Here is a 20,361-nt window from a genome sequence, read left to right on the forward strand (position 1 = left end):
CAGTTTAAAGAAATCTACAGATTAGTGGGGAGAGTAGCTGGATGAAGAGAGAACTTCTGTAATTAGAAATTTGAAGAGGGGCACCTGGGTGGCTCAGTCGGTTAAGTGTCCGACTTGATTTCGGCTCAGGTCATGATCTCACGGTTTGTGAGTATGAGCCCTGAAGTGGGCTCCATGCTGAAGAAAAAGAAATCTGAGAAGGAACAAATCCAAAATTGCTTACGACAGCCATGTCCAAATACCCTACCTCTTCCATCCACCCGTCTTCTCGGGGAAGCCTCTGCAACCGGTTTCTCGTCAGCTCAAGCTGCAGGCCATCGAACCTGCACTTAAACCAGCGATGAGCTTCTTCCAGGTTAGCTGTTATCTGGACATACAAGCGTTATCATTAAACATTACAACAAAGAAATAGTTTTTTGTGTATTGGTTCAAGAGACTTTTTACCTAGATGTTAAAAGACCCAAATTCTGAGTGCAAGGTCCTTGTAACCTATTTGCATAATATCCATTCTACAGATGACAGAGATTTCTGAATGCAGAGCTGAGGGATGCCTGCAAGCCTGTTGCTTTTTCATGCATTTGTTTCTATTTCTTGGGCGTGACCTAAGGTAAGAGAACCCCGGGGAAAAATCAGAATGACGGGATAAGATAGCGCTGCAAGTGAACGTGGTAGTGCAAACCATGGTTGGGACTTGTGAGTTCTGTTCTCCAAGACTAAATACTTCTCCAAAGTCCCTACACTAGATTTTTCTGTTGTGCTTTATGAAAGTAAACTGAATTAGTAAAAGACGGAACCAGCTTAGCGTAAGTTGCATCCTCTTTATTTCCTTTATCATCAAAATATTTTAGACTTCAGCTCCTAAGCACAAACTTCCAAATCACCTTTGTTAGATTGACTTAAATGGTCCCTCTAGTCGTCTGCCTTTGAAGATGATCTGGACTCCGTATTCATTTAATTGACAAATATCTACTGTGTGCCTGGCACTTTTATGTGTGTTTGGGATACTATGGTATTTTAAGGTAGGCCAACAGGCTTTTCTGTGGTATAATGGTTGCTTCAAAACAGCTCCAGAACATATCCTCTAGAATAAAAAGCAAAATGACTGTTTTCTTCCCTTTGATTATTTGTTTCACGGACAGCATTTTCGTTTTTTGATTCTCAAGTCTTGAGAGGTATTTCTGTCTTGCCTGGGAGAAGGCAAGATCTAGGAGAGCAGGGACTTTGTCGGGCTTGTTTCACCCCGTGTCTCCATCACCTAGGACAGCGCCCAACATATGACAGGTCCACAGTAAATACGTGCGACTATGTATTTGTCCTAGCCCAGCCAGTTCACAGTGTGGGCACAAAATAGTGAGGTAAAAAAATAGAGCTCCCCTGGCATTTAACTTTTAGAAAGTTACAAAGTTCAAATATTTTCCAGGTCTGTTTGTATACCCTAATGCCGGTGATACTCACACCCTGCCCCCCACCAAAGGCAGTGTCCAGCACTCTTTACCAGGAGTGGAGGGAAAGATGCTTGAAATGGCCCTGTACATCCATCCTATCTCCTCTTGTTTGGTAAATGAGAAGGGAGGCACTGTTTACTGAAACTTACTCTGAGCCATCTAACAGAACAACGGAAAGGTAAGTCTCAATACCCTGACTTTTCTAGATGTGGTAACTGATGAGTTAAAGGAAGTAAATGTAAATTCCTTAAGGGCACTGTGTCACAGTGTGACAAACTCATGTGACAGTGTTCAAACTCATGTGTGTCTGAGTCCATATTCCCTTTAATATCCCACTATGACAGTCATGTTGTCTTGTAATTTAGTGGCTGTAAAAGGCACACACATCATGACCAACTGACAAAAACATCACTGTGATACCTTAGAAGCTGTTTTCCTTATTTGGAAAATGAGGAATGGTTGTGGCAGACCATGATTTCAAAGACCCTTTCCAGCTCTAAAAAAAGTATAATTTTAAATACCTTCAAATAGGCCAATTTAAGATTAGAGAAAGGAAAATCACAAAGTAAGAGGGCCTACTCAGGGGACCTGACGGGCTCAGTCTGAAGAGTATATGATTCTCAATCTCAGGGACATGAGTTTGAGCCCCACGTTGCATGTAGAAATTACCTAAATTAAAAAAAAAAAAAACCAACTTAAAAAAATAAGGCCTACTTAACATTTTTTATTGACTGAACAAAGAGCTTCCACTTTTATTAGTGATGTTGAGTAATAGTGCATTAAAATCTACACACATGCTGGTCTTCCCTTCTTATATTAAGTGGTAAAGACTTGGACTTAATCAGTATTTTGGCATTCTGTTATCTTTTATCAGGACACAGAGTCTCAACCTAAAAATCATTCTTCATAATGGAGATTATACTTCATAAGTCATAATGGTTCTTGCCTGTTACGCTCCCATGTTAACGAGGCATTTTACTCTGACTTGAGTGTTTCAAAATTGTTGTGTGTGAGGAAACTTGTTAAGTCTTTATGTCCCTAGGTCTGGCTTACCTGTTCTGATTCCACACTGGCTTCTTTGAGTTTATGCTCTGTTGCCTCTTTGCATTTCTTTAGGTGTCTGATGGTTTCTTCCAATTCCTGAAAACGTGATACAAAGATTTTTACAAATTCCCACAGTCCCATATGGAACAAAGAGCTTCCATATTGTTATAAATGGGCAATCAAATTATGAAAGCATGATAGAGTACACTAACTTCAGGTGCTACCAAAATATAAGATGAAAAGTGTTAGTAGTATCCACAGATGTATATGATCACAGATTTTGATTTATGGATTCTCCTGAAGAAAAAGTGATTAATATCTCTTTCCAGAACTGAAGGAATATTTTTTCATTGGAGACAATTTCTGCTAGAAAGCAAGGGCTTAATGATCTCTTGAAGTCCTTTTGCAGTGATAAAATGTTATGCTTTTCCAGAGGCTGGGAAGAGCTAAAAATCCTGTCATAGCAACAGGTGTATCTAAGCTTCAGGGAAGAAGCAAGGGGTGTAAAGTGCCTGAAAGACTATGAAATTCAGTTCAGAAGTCTTATTTAATAACCAGTATTTTGCATATGTGAGCTGTAGCTGTTAAGAATGGATATCTTATTAAGTTGAAAAATGAGAACATGGGCCACATTCAAAGCTATAGGCTTCTTCCTACTTGTAGACTTTTGTTTCTTCTACAGAATCTAGAAAACGTAGATGCTCTGATGTTGGGTTTCGGTACATGTCACTTGCTGATAATCTGAGATGAACCTGAGGGAACTTTTTACCTGGCACCGGTTCTCCAGTTCCTGCCTTACTTTCCGCTCTGCCTCCAGGCGCAGCTCTTGCTGTTTATTCCGTGCTGAGGTCTCGTACTGGCTCTTGGCCAACAGCTGCATCTCTTTCTGTAGGTTAGTCATTTCAGATACAAATTTCTGGATACTCAGTGACTGGGAGGGCACAAAGAGGGAAGCAGTTGGTGAACCTGTCCAAGTGTGAGATTTTAGGTGAATAGTAAACATAGAGTTTGTGGAAATCATCTACCTGTTCATAATTTTTTTTCTGATACTGATCCTTAATTAGCTCCATTTGCCTCAATTCTGTTTCTATTTGCTGAAAGTAAATGTGGAAATAACATAGAAAGATGATCAGTGGAGAATCCCATATGAGACCCACAGTTACCAGCCCCTGCTGGGCTCTCCTTCCCGTCTGGCCCACTGACCCTGACAGAGCAAAATCCTGTACGATCACTGTGGGAGAGGCAGATGGGGGGCCAGAAGGTGACATGGCAGCTGAAGAGAAATCAAACATTTACACAGCAGTGTCTCTCTCTGCTGGAGAAAGACAGTCTGTCCATCCCCCTGCAATCTGCCCACTTCCCAGGTGTAGCTGTAATTCCCGGAGCACACGTGCTGCTGTTAGTACTCTGGAACTATCTTCGCCAGACCCCACAGCCTGCATGGATCCTCATCAGATAACAGGGAGTAAGGGAGACTTAGCATTTTTCATACAACCTTCATCCTCTCTACATTCTGAGTATTATTCGCCTTAGTCGACAAGTGGAGCTTAATTTGGGCCTTTTGATTCTTTATTTTCTCCTTGCTAGTGTTCAGGATCTTCTCCAGCTCCGTGAGTTTCTGCCGCAGCTCTCGGTTGGTCCGCGTTACTTCCACTGATCTGAAGTTGGCTTCGTCAAGGGCTTTCTTCAGCTGTGGAACACAAAGGGAAAATTCAATCATTTTTACCTTTCATTAAGAGAAGCTTATAAGTAGGTCTGTCCCCATACTTAGTTCCTTCTCTTTGGAACTTTCTTTTAACAAGAAGGGAAAGTGAGGCAATAATAATGACGTTTGATTAAGAAGACCTGTGGAGCAACACTCTAAGTGGTTTTCATCTTTTGTTTTCATAGCTATTAACAGTAAAGAACACAACGTATATAACATTCCTCATTCTCTTTTCAAGAGCACGACCTTGGAGCCCAACCCCAGTTCAAATCCCAGCTTTAGCACTTACTAGCCAAGTAATTTTGGATAACCGACTTCCCTAAGCCTCAGGTTCATCATTGGCAAAGTATGCACATAACCTATTTCATAGGGTTCCTAGTTAAATAAGACAAAGTAGAGAAAGAAAGCAGAGCCTGGCATATGGTAATTTCTCAGTGATCATTCAACTTTTCTTTCCTGGCACTGTGACCTCATGTCTGGACAACTGAAAATTATATGGTAATTTCTATAAATACTTGCCAGTTACTACCACTGCATATATTTTTAGAATACTGCTTTTAGTTTTTAAAGATTTTAATAAAATTGTCTAGTGGAAAAACAGCATAGTGCTTACTGTTAACAACCAGACAACAATTTCAAATGGAGTCCCTTATGCTCAGTCCCAAACTGAGACTGAATTACGGTTTTGGCTTTCCCAGAGATGAACTCTTAAACAAGTCCATCAGGAATTACCTGATCAGCAGTAGTTTGGTAATCTGCCTGATCCTGTCATCCCCTAAAAGGGAAGAAACTGCAATAACCAACTCAAGTTTTTGCCTAGTAGAACTTGTTCTTGCTCCCTTTTGCTATAAAAAGGCTTTCATTTTGTACACCTCCTTAGAGCTCTTGATCTGCTAGACTGGATGATGCCCAATTCGAACAAATTTGCGTTCTAATAAACTCTTAAAAGATAAACTGAGGCATATTAAAACTTTTCTGATTCCAGAACTGTTAAACTGAAGGACAGCACTGGTCCCCAGGAGCAGTGAGCTGCCTGGTGTAAGTGCCCACTGAGCTCCCCGCTCCATCACTGCCTCTGGAGGCCACAGGTTACATCTCTCTTGGATCCTGGCTCTGCAGCTTTCGTGTTGGCAGCTTTCAGACTTTAAGCCTTCCATTTTCTGGACTGGGTCGCTCCAGTGTGAGGTCTCAAGTGAATAAAACTTTTAAGGCTGAACAGATATTTTTGAATTACAATGGCTATAGTGGAGAACTTTTAACCTAAATATGCTTATCCATGTATGAGGTGCTCTAGAGAAGGTGCTCTAGAGAAGCAAAGCCAAGCACTCATAAAGGGAAAAGAAAAATTATTTTCCTTTCTCTGTGGTTTCTGGGGACTAGAATGAGATCTGCTGGAACACGAGCCTGCAGATGGGATCTGGGACAACTAGCAGAAGCTAACAAAGAGTGAGAATTCTCAGCAAAGTCAGCTTTCTCAGATGTCTGTGATGTCTGGCTGAGAGAAGAAAGTAAAAAAATTCACACTGTCCTTTCCTTTCCAAATTCAGATTGATAGGCAAAAAACAGCTGTAAGAATTAATCTTTGAATTGTATCTTGTGAATCTGCTTTTGGGTACCCACTGGTTGTTGATCCTTTCTCACCCAGGGACAGCTACTGCCTTCTTGTTTATCTTGCTTTATGTCCTGAGAACCTGGCGAGGCAACCATCGGGTCAGAGGCTGGATAGAAATAGGGATGCCATCCCATTCATGGCTAGGGACCTACTGACCCCCAATACAATTCTCTTTCTTTTGGTTACTTTGGGAGTGGCTCTGATCTTGGGAGGGTAGTATCTTTTGTGCTCTTTGGGGATCTCTCTTGTATTCAGGGGTTTAATACTGCTAGGAATATTTACTGTTTGTCCTGGCTGAAACTTGGCAAGATATCTGAAAGAACTTAAAGGAGTTCTACGGTCAGAAGATGGCCATATTCAGAGCCTGACAGACTTTTAAAAATTCCTTTCAGTTCACCTCCTGCTTGTTGATCCTTTGGGTCTGAGTGAAGATGAGGGGAAAAAAAGTCTTCTCCCCTGAGCTAAGATGAAACTATGTACCCAGAGAGAAAGAGAAACATTCTAAAGCCTCTGTGGAAGGATTTACTAGACATTCCAGACACACAGCTCTGAATCTAGAACCTAAGAATCTTTTGACTTCCACCTTAGTTGAAGATCCTCTCCCTGGTGTAAAGAAGCAAAAACTGTACTTGTCTTATAAATCAAGTGTACAAGAACAGAAATTCAGCTCTAAAAACAATTCAAAGCCCTCTTGTTCTTTTTACTGATCCCCAAACATTCATCTAATGTTTGCAGACAGTGTAAAAGATCTGGACTTAGAATACAAGTTCCACCAAGGGGACTTTTGTTCCCTTTTTCTGTGCCTTTTGAGATAAAAGTGTTCTACTTGGTCTTCTCCATGAATGAAGACCATTCGTACGAGTAGGGGGTAGGGAGAAAAGATATTTGGAAAACTAGGCCCATGAAAATCTTAAGTCACCTTTAAAAATATTAGTTAAAAGCTTTAGCCATCTGAACAAATAACCTTAATTTTATTCCATTTGCCAAGAACACAATTTGGATCTAACTGTTCTTTTATAAACTAGTGAGTTTTGCAGTATTGTACCTGTCTCAAGACTAAAATTATAAAATGAAACCTGTAAGACCTGTTTGTATGTTTATGTCTTTTATACATATTAGAGACTTTTTTCCTACCTTTGAATGGTATTGCCAAAATGACTTTGTAAAGAGCTCTATTTAATTGGTTTAAAGACAAACAAGTATTTATACGTATTCAGTGTTCTCTAAGAAATAGAAAATCTAACCCATATGATTTTCAAGTTCACATGATCTAGGATAATCATCAACAAACCAAACAATGAACTTAAGCTACCTTTTTCCTTCTTTTTTTTTTTTTTTTTTTTTTTGTGAGAGAGAGTGCATGAGCAGGGGAGGGGCAGAGAGAGAATGGGACAAAGGATCTGAAGCAGACTCTGTGCTGACAGCAGACAGCACAATGAGGGGCTTGAACTCACCAACTGTGAGATTAAGACCTGAGCTGAAGTTGGATGCTTAATCGACTAAACCACCCAGGTGCCCCTGAAGCTACCTTTTAATTAAAACATCCATGTCTTAAGAATTATCAACATTAGCTGTAATACTTCCATTCTACCCAGGTTTACTAAAAGTCAAAGAAGCTTATCTATGTCTGTCACAGAATTTGTCGGCAAGAAAGATAATTTAAGATCATGGTTAGCTGATTTCATGTCTCATAAAATTTTCATGAGTAATCTAAATGTAATTGTTAAATGGAGGATAAGTTTCCAAAATCTTTTTGAAAACTTTTAAATCACACTAAAATAAATGAAATGATGGGTACTCACTGAATATCTAGATCAATTCCAAGTAAGATAAAATACCAAAACATAACTAAACACAGGTTTATCCACTTTTGGCTTCCTTTCACAGAGGAACTAAAGGTATTTGGGTCTGTTAGTAAAGCTGTTTTGTGCTACATTAGAAGTTTACTATGAGGAAGAATAGACTTCTAGAAATTAATGGATTTACAGACTGGCCAACCCATAGAATGTTAGTGTAACACACTCCACAACTGCTTACTTCCTGGGTTTTACTAGATATGAGGATTGTAAGGGTTAAGAATTCTAATCAATATATGTAATTATAATTACTTTGAAATAACAAGGGTGAAAGGAACAACTGTGTATTAAAAGTAGTAAGTAAATGATGGACTGTTCTAGAATAAGAAAGAGGAAAAGATACAAAACAAAATCTGAATGGATAAAAGAAAAAATTGAAGATTTGTGGAAAAGGAATCTTAAGAAAGGAATTTTCTGTGTGGTCAAGGTGGCTAAGTTAGAATTGGTTTATTCAAGTTTCTAAGGAATGAATTTGGTGCAAAATTAGAATTTGGTTTTTTTCTTCATTATAAGGACAAAGTTTCCTTGGACTATTGGTCTGTTCTTGATAAGATTTTATGAAAGTGTTTTTTTAACCTTTTGGGTAATCTACCTGAAAGATAAAGATTTTGCAACTGAGCACAATAATTTACCGTGCTTCACGTGGTCTTTTATTAATTCTGTGATTACTTAAGAAAACCTAGTCTTGTCAATATTAAGAGCTAAGTTTTGTTCACAACTATGTAACCTTCTGTATTTGCCTTTAAAATTTTCCATTATCAGTTTAACTAATACTTCGTAATAATTTGTGATCTTATTTAGTCACATGTTCAAATGTTTTGACAACTTCCCCAAATCAAATTCTAAATGGGGTCTTTCTGATCTCAAAGCAACTTGCAGATTTCCCAGATAGTCCTTGGAAAATCTCAAAGGATTTGTGTCTCACCTTGTAAGAGAGAAATGTTAAACTAATCAGGCTTATTTGGTATGCTAAATTACATGGGAAGCATTGTCAAGTGATGATAAACCTTACATAATATTCGTACAATGTGTGTTATTAATATGTGTTCTAGAAAACATAGGAAATTCCTAAAAATCTGATATGTCCTTTTATGAGTCATAATTTCAGTTTTTATCTTCAAATGTTGTATATCATGGATATAACCAAACTTCCTTGTCAATCCTATTATAATGAACTCTCATCAGATCTTTAAACATGAGCATATTAAGGTTTTTTTTATCATTTATAGACAGCTATTGTTATACTCTGATACTTTTGCAAAAGAGACATTTCTGGGAAGGAGCCTACTAGGTACTCTTGACCACTGACATCCCTGCCGTAGTAGGTATCAGTAGATACCGTACAAGGTATCAAACCTTGGGTGCATATTTCACAACTGAAGAAGGCCCCAGCTGACATGTGGTCCTATGTAAAGACGTTGCAGAGGCTTCAAAATCAAACTGACAAGTAGCCGACATTGAGGTAGACTGCTTCCTCCCAAGACGTCAGATCAAAAATTATTTGTTTCTTTCTATTCTTGCTGCTCTGACAATCCTTATCCTAATTCTTATATCCTGAAGGTCTTTATGATTGTTTTGCCCATGTTTTGCCTTGCTCTGGCCTGCAAAGATGATGCCATTGCAAAGGGGGTAATGTAACCTCCAAACAACTGGTGGATTTGCCACGATGCTGGTAATTCTATAGGTCTGCCCATCACACATTTCTCCCTGACTTCCAATGCTTGTTTCTCTGTACCAAACTGCCCCCTCTCCATTGTATCATACTCCCTACTCCTAGGGGTCAATTTCTCTGCCTCTGGCTAAAAACTCCAAACCAGGGGAATCTTGTATCCAAGCTCTGTATAAAGAAACGGACATAGGCAAGGGCAACCAGTCTGTGGTCTACAGACTCGTAAATTTTACTGGCTTTCATGGCTGTCGCCTTTCTAATCCTGAGCCACAGACTGAAATCAGGACTTACAGGAGGCACTCATGATCCAAAATTCGCTTCCTTTGGCAGATCCCTACTGTCTTGGCTAGGAGTAAGTACAGATGGGAATACCATCAGAAACCTCTCCTTAACTCTTGAAGGTACTGCGGAATCTACTGATTAAGTAACAGCTGCCCAACAAAAACCACTAGACTGTCTGAAGTTGTTCTGGATAACAGGACAGCCCTATCATCTTTTAGTTGAACACAGAGGTGTTTGTTCTGTGTACAACACCACATGCTGTACTCAGACAGACACTTCTGGGGAGGCTGAGACTCGGCTATGTAAGATCACTGAACAAGCTAAGCTAGTTGGCTTGAGAAAGGGACTCCTTCAACAGAATCCTTCACTTATTTGACTTTTTGATTGATTTGGGTCTTGGGGACCAAGGCTCCAAAGGACACTCTAGATGTTGGGAATTATCATGCTTATAATAAACTTAGTAGTCTCCCTAAGTGTGCTGTATTCTCTCAAAACCTTGAAACACATGTTCACAGTTGCTAACCACCAAGCAAATGATCTAAGACTAGAACGTCAGAACAGAAATGAAGAGAATGACTGACTTAAAAAATGTGAATCTAAAATGTCATGGCCTGTGAATGCCACGAAGAATATCAACAAAAAGCATGACCTATGAATACCACACAGAAATTCAGCAAAAAAACTTCAAGAACTCCCGAGTAGTAGCTGGGAGTAGATAATGCCTTAAACTTTAATGACCTCTCTCAGGCTGAGAGTCTGATCAAAAGGGGGAATTGGCGGGGTGCCTGGGTGACTCAGTCGGTTAAGTGTCTCTTTGTTTTGGGTCAGGTCATGATCTCACGGTTCGTGAGATTGAGCCTCACATTGGGCTCTATGCTGACAGTACAGAGCCTGCTTGCGATTCTCTCTCTCCCTTTCTCTCAAAATAAAAAAATAAACTTTAAAAAGGGGAGGGGAAATTGTTAAAAAAAAAAAAAAAAAAAAAAAAAAACAGGCCCAAAATGGAGTCAGCTCTCTGTCACCAAACTGAGACTTAATGCTTCAGCGATTCCAGAAATGGACTCTTAAACCAGTCCATCAGGAATTGTTTGATCAGTACCAGTTAGGTCATCTGCCTGGTAAGACCTGCCATCCCCTAGAGGAAAGTAGTTTGCAGTAACCAACCTGCTTTTATACCTAATGTAAGTTGTTCCTGTTCCCTTCCACAAATGAAAGGCTTTCATTTTGTACAGCTCCTTGAAGCTTTTTATCTGCTAGATTGGACACTCCTGATTCGAATTGAGTTTTGCTCAAACTCTTAAAATGTTTAATATGCCTCAGTTTATCTTTTAACATTACTTAAATCATTTTACAGAGCTCCCTTCCTCCTCCAGTGCCCTTAAATTAGTGCTGCTTGATTTTTAGGAAAAGGTGGCAGCAGAGAAGGGAGAAGATAAGAACACAGTATTCTGAATGGGTGATAGTGTTTAACGTGCAAAGTTGTTTGTATCTTTTCTTTCTACACCAACTCATTGTTTCTGATACTAACTTCATGACACAGTGCTGGTCTTTTATTACTACTCAACTAACTTCTTGTTAGCTATTCTCCCATTATTTTAATCATATCTTTGTCAAAATTGGGTAAGCCCTAACAACTATCACTTACTTTGTATTTAATATGTTTGGGCACTGTGACAATGACTTTACATATATTTTCCAACTTAAAAACAAAAAGTAGTTATGATGATTTCCATTTTATGACTGAGGAAATAGACTCAGGAATTATTGTAGACAGTAAATGTACACATTGTTAGTAAGAGGCAGAACTGGGACTCTTAAGTGGTGTGCCTTGAGCCTACCCCTGATATCACACACTCACTCTGCCCTTGGTCTCCTCACAAGGTCACAATCTCCAGTGATCCTTGTTAAAAGGATCTACATTTTATAGGTACTCTGACAACTATCTCTGATTAAAGGTGCCTTTAATTTCAGGGCACGTTTTTGTTTCCCACAGAATTTTGTTTCTAACCTTTAAAAAATTAAAAAAAAAAATACTCATTTTTTGAGAGAGAGATGGAGACAGAATGTGAGCAGGGGAGGGGCAGAAAGAGGAGACACAGAATCTGAAGCAGGCTCCAGGCTCTGAGCTCTCAGCACAGAGCCTGACGTAGAGTTTGAACCCACAAACTGCGAGATTATGACCTGAGCTAAAGTTGGACGCCTAACCAACTGAGCCACCCAGGCGCCCCTCTTTCTAACTTTTTAATATTTACATAGTGTTTTGTAATTTGCAATTCTTCCCTCCCCTTTGTTGATGATACAACATTTAGTGTCTGTTTAATGATTTTTCTATTAAAGTTGCCTTTCGATTTGTTTTCTATTTTCACCTGAGCCATGTTGCTTGGCCCTAGTCTTCTAAAGCCCAAAGTAACTGTTCTAGTTTCGAGTCTTCATATCTCCTGTTTCTCCTTCATTCTTGCCTATTCTCCACTACCACCAGACTAACCTTCCTAAAATTGTGCTTACAGTGCACTATCCCTTTCTCAGAAACCCACAGGGCTCCACTTTGACTGGAAAGTTCACCTCTACCATTCTGTCAAGGTCAGCTGGTACCATCTCAGCTAACCACTCTTTCTCAGACACTTCCCAAAGTCTGCTCTGATCAAGAGAGAAATCCTATCCATTTGGTCACACATCCTGTTCATTTCTCTAAGCTTTGGTCATCCCCTTATACTGGGTGTCCCAGCCCTGCTGGTTCTGTCTCAATTGTGTACTTTCATTTCTCTTCTTCTATCACCCAACTTTCCCTTGCTTTGAATTCCTTCAAGATCGTACCTAGCCTCTAGTTACTCAACAGAAGTCCTCAGCTGTTTACCTTATTTGTCTCCTTTTGTAAAGAGGAGATCATAATGAAATAAAGGTCATGTAGCACGCACCAGAGCATGGACCATACATGCCTCTCAGGAGAAGGTAGATGAGTGATGGGTGCTGGTGAAGTGAACTGAGGGGACAGATGATTGGATGTCTCCCAATGGCCACTTCCTTCCTCTAGCCCTCAGTTATCACTGTCCAATGCAAAAGCTGTCATTGAGACATTCCTTCGCTGGGCAGAGAACTGTCTATCAGAAACTTTTTGTGTTTCGATTTACAAAGAGCACAGAGATGGTTTGATCACTTTGGGCTTATTGGTCAAAGAGGAATGAAAAGGGCCAAAGAACAGCTGCAGTCATTCTTGGAAATCCTGCGACTGGTTCTCCTCTTAAAAGATTCACATCTAGAAACCTTTTTGTCACTCGACTGCATACCTCAGTCATTTCCCGTTGCGCTGCCTTCTTTGCCGTTTCTCTCTCAGTTTGAAACTGCTTTCTTAGGGCTTCTATGCGTTCAGCATGCATTTCTGCTTCCACTTTGGATTCCTCAGTCATCCGTTCTCTGTTTAAAAAAAAGATAAGTCACTCTTAGAAATCATCTTAGCAGGTAAGGAAGGCCTGGACGATCATGGGCAGCTGTCCAGAAGGTATGATTTACACATGAGAAGCACATCAGGCACCAGGTGAAACTCACTGGTCTGGAGCCCATTAACACGAAGGGAAGAAAAGCATTTACCTGTAGCATTAAAAGCCAAAAAGTCTTTCAACATCAAGAGAACCAACCAAGAGTGAAACACACACTCTTGTTTTAACCAGCAACCAGTCTTGAGCCAGCAACATTTCACTAGATAAAATTTGCACAGCTCATGGACAGGAAAAAATGCCTTCTCTGCTTTAGCTTATACCTTCCTCATATCCGTATGTTCATGACCTGAAAGGCATAAAGGTCTATGTGCACACTGAATTTCCCTTGGGTAAAAGTTTTCATGGAACGTTATTTATATCTAAATCCTATTTACCAAGGTGCAGTTTACAAAAAACTCTGGTGGCCTGACTTGAACTTGATGCGTTTGACCTAATCTTAGGCCCAAAAGGAAAACAATGGTTAAAGATCTGCCTGGGTGGAGTCATCCCACTCCTCCATGGGTTCTTCCCATCTAGGCTGAGGCTATTCCTTTTCCAAATCATGCTTCTAAAGGACACATTAGCTTTTGATAGAAAAGGCTTGGCAGAAACATGCAACATTCTTTAAATGTTGGCTTTACCTTCATGTGGAGCAGCAGCTTGACACCAGATGAAGGGAGAGCTGAAAAGGAGATTCACATGAGCATTCCCCAGCCTGCTGGCGGCTGCCGCTGCTCAAGATGCCTGGTTCCTAACACAGTTCTGCTGGAGTATTAGTTCCACGCAGAAGATGAGCATTTTTAAAAAAAAATTTTTTTTAATGTTTTTATTTATTTTTAAGACAGAGAGACAGAGCATGAGTGGGGAGGGGCAGAGAGAGAGGGAGACACAGAATCTGAAGCAGGCTCCAGGCTCTGAGCTGTCAGCACAGAGCCCAACACGGGGCTCCAACTCACGAACTTTGAGATCACGACCTGAGCTGAAGTTGGACGCCCAACCAGCTGAGCCACCCAGGCGCCCCTAAACAGTTTAGGTAAGTGAGCCGGACGTAACTCTCCCAGAGGCTCTTCCCTAATTTCACTGTGACTCTACTGCCCTTACTTGAAGGTTTCCAAATTTTGTCGCTCAAGTTCTTTGTTTTCCAATTTCTCCTGCACATGATCAAGCTTTGTTTGTAGATGATTATTTGTCTGGAGAGCTTGCTCCAGGCTCATAGCCAGTTTCCTGTTGTCTTCTCTAGCTACATCTAGAGCTTTCTGTAGAGGCTCCATCTGAAAGAGAGAAGACTCTCTTTAATTCTACTGTCACAGATAGATTCAAGAAGTCGGTAACACTATATACTCACTCCTTACACTTTATCATCAAATGCCAGTGAGACAATAACTGGATGGAACCAGAACTAAAGATTCCAGATGCCTGGGATATAGATGTGAGAATTTACTGCAGACACTGCTTAGGAGACTCTTACACAGCAATGGGAAAAGCAAGCTCTGCTGATTACTATGAGCTTTGAAAAATGGAACCAACTTATTTATTTTAAAAATTTTAAAGTAAATTCCCCTTTCCAATCTTATAACTTCTGGTGTCACTACCTAAAGAGAGAAGAACTGGAAATTGTTCCTTTATGTCCTTCCAGAAAAAGCTTATTTATATGAAATATCAAAGACTTTTTAATATATGTGCATATATACTTATAAATTCATGTGTGCATATATCCATGAGCACACACATGTAAGTGTGTCTCCTTATTTATTTTTTTTTAATTTTTTTTTAGCTTTTATTTATTTTTGAGACAGAGACAGAGCATGAACAGGGGAGGGTCAGAGAGAGAGGGAGACACAGAATCTGAAACAGGCTCCAGGCTCTGAGCTGTCAGCACAGAGCCCGATGCGGGGCTCAAACTCACGGACCGCGAGATCATGACCTGAGCTGAAGTCAGACGCTTAGCCGACTGAGCCACCCAGGTGCCCCATAAGTGTGTCTCCTTATTAATAGTGGGGTCACTCCAGCTACTTCTGACTTAAATTACAAATTATTCCGTAAGCCCTTTAACTTCTGCAATCATTTATGCATTAATAAGTAAAAAGAAGTAAACTATATCAGAGAGAGAATTAGGCATAACTGTGGTCCTGGTTTGCCAATAAATGACTCACTGTAAGGTTGCAGGCCCACTTCCCATTTGTAAACATAACTCAGACTTGAATGAAAAAGAGATTTACCTGATTACTTACCCCATTTTCCTAAAAGAGCAATGTCCCAATAAAACCAAAAATATCAATATTCTCATCTATAATAATGGCCTTTACCTCACTGTTGTGCTGGGCATCCACAACAAGCATTCTCGCCTGCCACTGGTCCACTTCTGCCTCCAGCTTTTGCACCCTCTGTTGATTTAGAGCCCTGAAAATGGGAGACACAGAAAGAGTGACTATAGAAAAGAACCATCTAGGAAGGATACCACTGGGAGCTACAGGGCACTCTTCTTCCAAGAAGCTCAAATAGCATATGTGATAAACTACAGATGCTCAGAATACCTTAGAGTTGGCAGGTGACAATTAGTAGCCTCAGCTTCAGGTTAAGAAACTAAGACTCCCAAGGATTAAAAAGTTGTCCCATCTACACCTGGGTGGCTCAGTCAGTTGAACGTCTGACTTCCTCTCAGGTCATGATCTCGTGGTTTGTGATTTTGAGCTCCACGTCGGGCTCTGTGCTGACAGCTCAGAGCCTGGAGCCTGCTTGGGATTTTGTGTCTCCCTCTCTCTCTGCCCCACCCCCACTCATGCTGTCTCTCTCTCTCTCTCTCTTAAAAATAAACATCAAAAAAAAATTTTTTTTGTCCCATCTATGATTCAATTTGTATTGATACATTAGCTATCGATACTTGTCAATGACTAACTTATGAGCTGGTAATTTTATACTATATACATATATCACCAGTACAAAAATATATTGCTTCTAGATGGATGGGCCTGCTGTTGAGATTTTGCTTCTAAATACAATAGCTACCCAGAATCTTATTGTGAATGGTGAACAATTTTCAGTACCATCCCCTTGACTTTTTTATGTTCAGAGGCAATACACGTTTATAATATGCAAAAAACAAAGATAAGCACAATGGAGAATATAAAACTGGCACTTGTTCTCCCATAGCAGAGAGACAATAATAAGCACTAATACACCCATCACAATATATTTCAGAGGACCCGTTAAACTGAAACCATTTGCTCATTAACCTCAAGGGGAAACTTTTATGCAACTTGAAACTTTCAAAGAAGGAGTTTACTTCTTTTTTAAAAAAAATTTTTTTTAACGTTTATTTATTTTTGAGACAGAGAGAGAGCATGAACGGGGGAGGGTCAGAGAGAGGGAGACACAGAATCTGAAACAGGCTCCAGGCTCTGAGCTGTCAGCACAGAGCCCGACGCGGGGCTTGAACCCACAGAATGCGAGATCATGACCTGAGCCAAAGTTAGCTGCTTAACCGACTGAGCCACCCAGGCGCCCCGGAGTTTACTTCTAAAACATGGCTAGAAGTAGGTCTCAGAATGATTCATCTAAAAATATTAATCTTTAAATAGGATACTAATAAATAGATAATTCAAACTCAACTAGGCATGGAGCTTCAATTATCTAGATAATTACTAGTCTGCAGACCCAAGGACAGGTTTAAAGGGTAGCAGTAATATAGCACATGAATTTCTAGAATACATACTCCTTTACATCATTACAAAATACGGGAATTTTGAATTTTTGAAAGTCATGTTTATTTCTACTTCCAGATACTCCCTAATTTTCTAGATCTTTATTTTTTTTATAATACCATGTTTTACTGAATAGGTCTACATTTCACCACTTCTGAAATGTCAAGCTAAAATAGAGGACTTTTAGAGAGCAACAGAGTAAAGGGGGTGAACTGTCAGATTCATACATTTAGTGAGTAGTAAAATAGGGAGAGGGAAATATGTAAAACTTTGGATTGGAATTGGAGGAAAAACCTGTTCAGGACTGAAGGGAGGTCCTTGATTTCAAACAAAAATCTCCCCTTGAATAAAGACTATACAAATAAGAACTTGGATTTACAAAGAACATCGAATAGCACAAAACCCCATTAGGCGGAAGAAATGGCCAGGACAGAGGGGTGTGGGCTGTGGGGGCAGCCAGTCTGCAGCAGGGATGGCTGGGCTACAGGCTGGGAACCCCGCTGGAGGCCGCAGCTCAGGTACAGGATCTACAGGGAAGAGCAGATTGGGAAGTCTAGAGGCAGAGGTTAGTGCATTCACCAAAATCCCTTGCTTTCCAGTCAAGTTCCTAAGATGTTTCCCCAAACAGGGGCTAGATCTTTATTTTAAAGTGACTTTGTTTCTCGCCGTGCCTGGGTGGCTCAGTTAAGCATCTGACTCTTGAATTTAGCTCAGGTCATGATCTCACAGTTCATGGGTTTAAGCCTCACGTCGGGCTCTGCACTGACAGCACAGAGCCTGCTTGGGATTCTCTCTCTCTCTCTCTCTCTCTCTCTCTCTCTCTCTCTGCACCCCCCCCCCCGTCTCTACTCACATGCTTTTGCTGTCTCAAAATAAATAAACAAACATTAATAAATAAACTTAAAAAATGAAGTGACTTTGTTTCTTGACTGCATGCCACTCCTTACTATAATGGAGCAGACATGCTCCATTACATGCACAAAGACAAAAAAAAAAAAAAAAAAAAAAAAAAAAAAAAAATCTCCAGTACCTTTCTTTCTTGAGGCCTGCAATCTCTGAATCCCTCCGCCCAAGCTCTATTTGTACTTTTTCCAGAGCACCTTGCATCTTACTGTGAGAAGCCAGCACATTTTCCAACATAATCGTAACTTTGCAGTTGTCTTCTTTAGCCTCTGCCAGTTGTCTCTGAAAGTTTCCCACCTAACAGAAAATGAAACAATACAAAGATATTTGATCCTTTCTCCTTATTCCACTGCTGCTGAGTCCCATTACTTCTAGGCAAGAATATGGAAACCAAGCATGGCAAAATGCTAAGAGGAATAATTGAAGCATATTTTATTTTATTGTTAAGATCTTAAGTTATTGTGACTTTGAGAAAAGAAAACTAGCCCCCGCCCCCCACCGCCAGCCACCCTATGGAGAACTCTGCAGCACTTCCCAACTTTTGTCATGTCATAACATCTGTATGAACTGCAGACAATGGGATCAACAACTTCCTGGTTCTAGATGTGGTCCCAGGCTGGTCTGCTCTGGCCCTGATCAGTTATCTTGGGACAGAAGAGAACACACCTGAAGCCCATCAGAATCAGGAACATGTTAGTTACACATAGTAGGAAGGTTACTGTTACCAAGGTCAGATGATTTTCATTAGAAAACATTAGGACTTTCAAGACTGGAAGTTAAAAAAACACTGGGGGGTGCCTGAGTAGCTCAGTTGGTTAAGCGTCTGGGACTTTGGCTCAGGTCATGATCTCATAGTTTCTGAGTGTGAGCCCCGCACTGGGCTCCCTGCTGTCAAGGCAGAGCACATTTCAGATACTTTCTCTCCCTTTCACTCTGGCTCTCCCCAGCCTGTGCTCTTTTCTTTTCTTTTCCTTTTTTTTCTTTTCTTTTCTTTTCCTTTCTTTTCTCTTCTCTTCTTTTCTTTCTTTTCTTTCTTTCATAAGTAAAATAAAATAAAATAAAATAAAATAAAATAAAATAAAATAAAATAAAATAAAAACCAAAACCAACAGCAGTTAGCAGCGCCTGGGTGGCTCAGTCAGTTGAATGTCTGACTCTTGATTTCGGCTCAGGTAATGAACCCACTGTTGTGGGATCAAGCCTTGCATCAGGCTCTACTGACTGTGGAGCCTGCTTAAGATTCTCCTGCTCTCTTCCTCTGCCCCTCTCTCCTGCTTGTGCGCACATGCTCTCTCTCTCTAAAACAAGAACAGGAGCACCTGGGTGGTTCAGTTTGTTAAGCGTCCAACTGTGGTTCACGTCATGGTCTCACAGTTCATGCATCAGAGCCCCAAGTGGGGCTGTCTGCTGTCAGGGTGGAGCCTGCTTTGGATCCTGTCTCCCTTTCTCTCTGCCCCTCCCCTGCTCTTGTGTGTGCTCTCTCAAAAATAAATGTTTAAAAAAATAATAAAAAACAAAAACAAAAACAATTGGGAATTAAATCATGTATTTTTAAGGAAAATATTTTACAGCTCTTCTAAAGTTATCTTAAAAAAAAAAAAAAAAAAGCTCCTCTGATCAATCCTCGTTCTTACCAAAGGTAACAAGAAATGAAGGAATACGACTTGCGCAAGATTTCTTAAGCACCTCATTTCAATAACAAACTTTCAAAAAGGATTGATGCCTTGCCTTCTTGCTCTCTCTGTCCTCCAAAGCCTCAAGGTCCCCTTTCAACTTCTGACTCTCTTTTAGGGCTGCATCACGACACTTCACTACTCGGGAGAGCTCCTCTTCATTCTTTTCAAGAATGGATTTCACCTTAGTAGATAACAAGGAATGATAAATAATTTGTCCAAAGCACTATAAATCAGCAATTAGAATAAGAAAAAGCAATTTGGACACCAAACTTAAAATGTTTAATTAAATATGCTCATCCACTATAATAAAAAAACCAACTTTATTAGCTACTTTTCCCTTTAAAGAAAACTACAAAGCAAAAAAAAAAAAATCTGTGTGAATAAACATGAGCAAACCTAATATATGTCAATCTCCATGAAAATACAGGGTAAGTGATAAAGGAGATAAGACTATAAAGGTTAGATGTAAAATGGTGGGGGTGGTGGACTGATTATCCTGGAATTTAAAAATACAGTAAAACCTTGGTTTGAGAGCATAATTCATTCCGGAAACATGTTTGTAATCCAAAGCACTTGTGTATCAAAGCAAATTTAAAAAAAAAAAATTTTTTTTAACGTTTATTTTTGAGACAGAGAGAGACAGAGCATGAACGGGGGAGGGGCAGAGAGAGAGGGAGACACAGAATCGGAAGCAGGCTCCAGGCTCTGAGCCATCAGCCCAGGGCCCGATGTGGGGCTCGAACTCACGGACCGCGAGATCGTGACCTGAGCTGAAGTCGGCCGCTTAACCGACTGACCACCCAGGCGCCCCTCAAAGCAAATTTCAAGAACCATCAGCTCAGTTGTGATCATGTGATGTCTGGCATCACACACTACTCATATTGCAAGACATCGCTCTTTTATCAAGTTAAAATTTTTAGAAATGTTTGCTTGTCTTGCAGAGCACTCGCAGAACAATCCAAGGTTTTACTGTATAACAACTGAAAGAATATAAC

At 40.1% G+C, this 20,361-nt stretch overlaps 1 protein-coding gene and 1 non-coding gene across 11 annotated transcripts in view; one reads left to right on the top strand and one right to left on the bottom strand.

Moving 5' to 3' along the window:
- CCDC150 (coiled-coil domain containing 150) overlaps positions 1–20,361 on the bottom strand; it is a 96,679-nt gene that overhangs the window by 527 nt on the left and 75,791 nt on the right. For 8 of the 10 annotated variants that reach the window (XM_019428325.2, XM_019428328.2, XM_053906690.1 and 5 more), the window contains 10 exons: positions 19,419–19,547; positions 17,818–17,987; positions 15,393–15,486; positions 14,188–14,357; positions 12,898–13,024; positions 3,985–4,179; positions 3,515–3,583; positions 3,259–3,420; positions 2,499–2,585; positions 248–367 (listed from right to left, as the gene is read on the bottom strand). In XM_019428325.2, coding sequence (XP_019283870.2) covers positions 248–367; positions 2,499–2,585; positions 3,259–3,420; positions 3,515–3,583; positions 3,985–4,179; positions 12,898–13,024; positions 14,188–14,357; positions 15,393–15,486; positions 17,818–17,987; positions 19,419–19,547 — 1,323 coding nt within the window. Of the gene's footprint in view, positions 1–247; positions 368–2,014; positions 2,115–2,498; positions 2,586–3,258; positions 3,421–3,514; positions 3,584–3,692; positions 3,763–3,984; positions 4,180–12,897; positions 13,025–14,187; positions 14,358–15,392; positions 15,487–17,817; positions 17,988–19,418; positions 19,548–20,361 lie in introns of those variants that run through there. The other 2 variants (XM_019428329.2, XR_002074798.2) reach the window with 2 other exon arrangements.
- LOC128772757 (small nucleolar RNA SNORD56) lies at positions 6,182–6,235 on the top strand. Its single transcript, XR_008416907.1, has one exon. It is a non-coding gene; the product is annotated as a small nucleolar RNA SNORD56 (small nucleolar RNA).

The sequence above is a fragment of the Panthera pardus genome, unplaced genomic scaffold (assembly GCF_024362965.1).
Source record: "Panthera pardus isolate Hobbes unplaced genomic scaffold, ASM2436296v1 HiC_scaffold_10, whole genome shotgun sequence".
Lineage (NCBI taxonomy): Eukaryota > Metazoa > Chordata > Mammalia > Carnivora > Felidae > Panthera > Panthera pardus.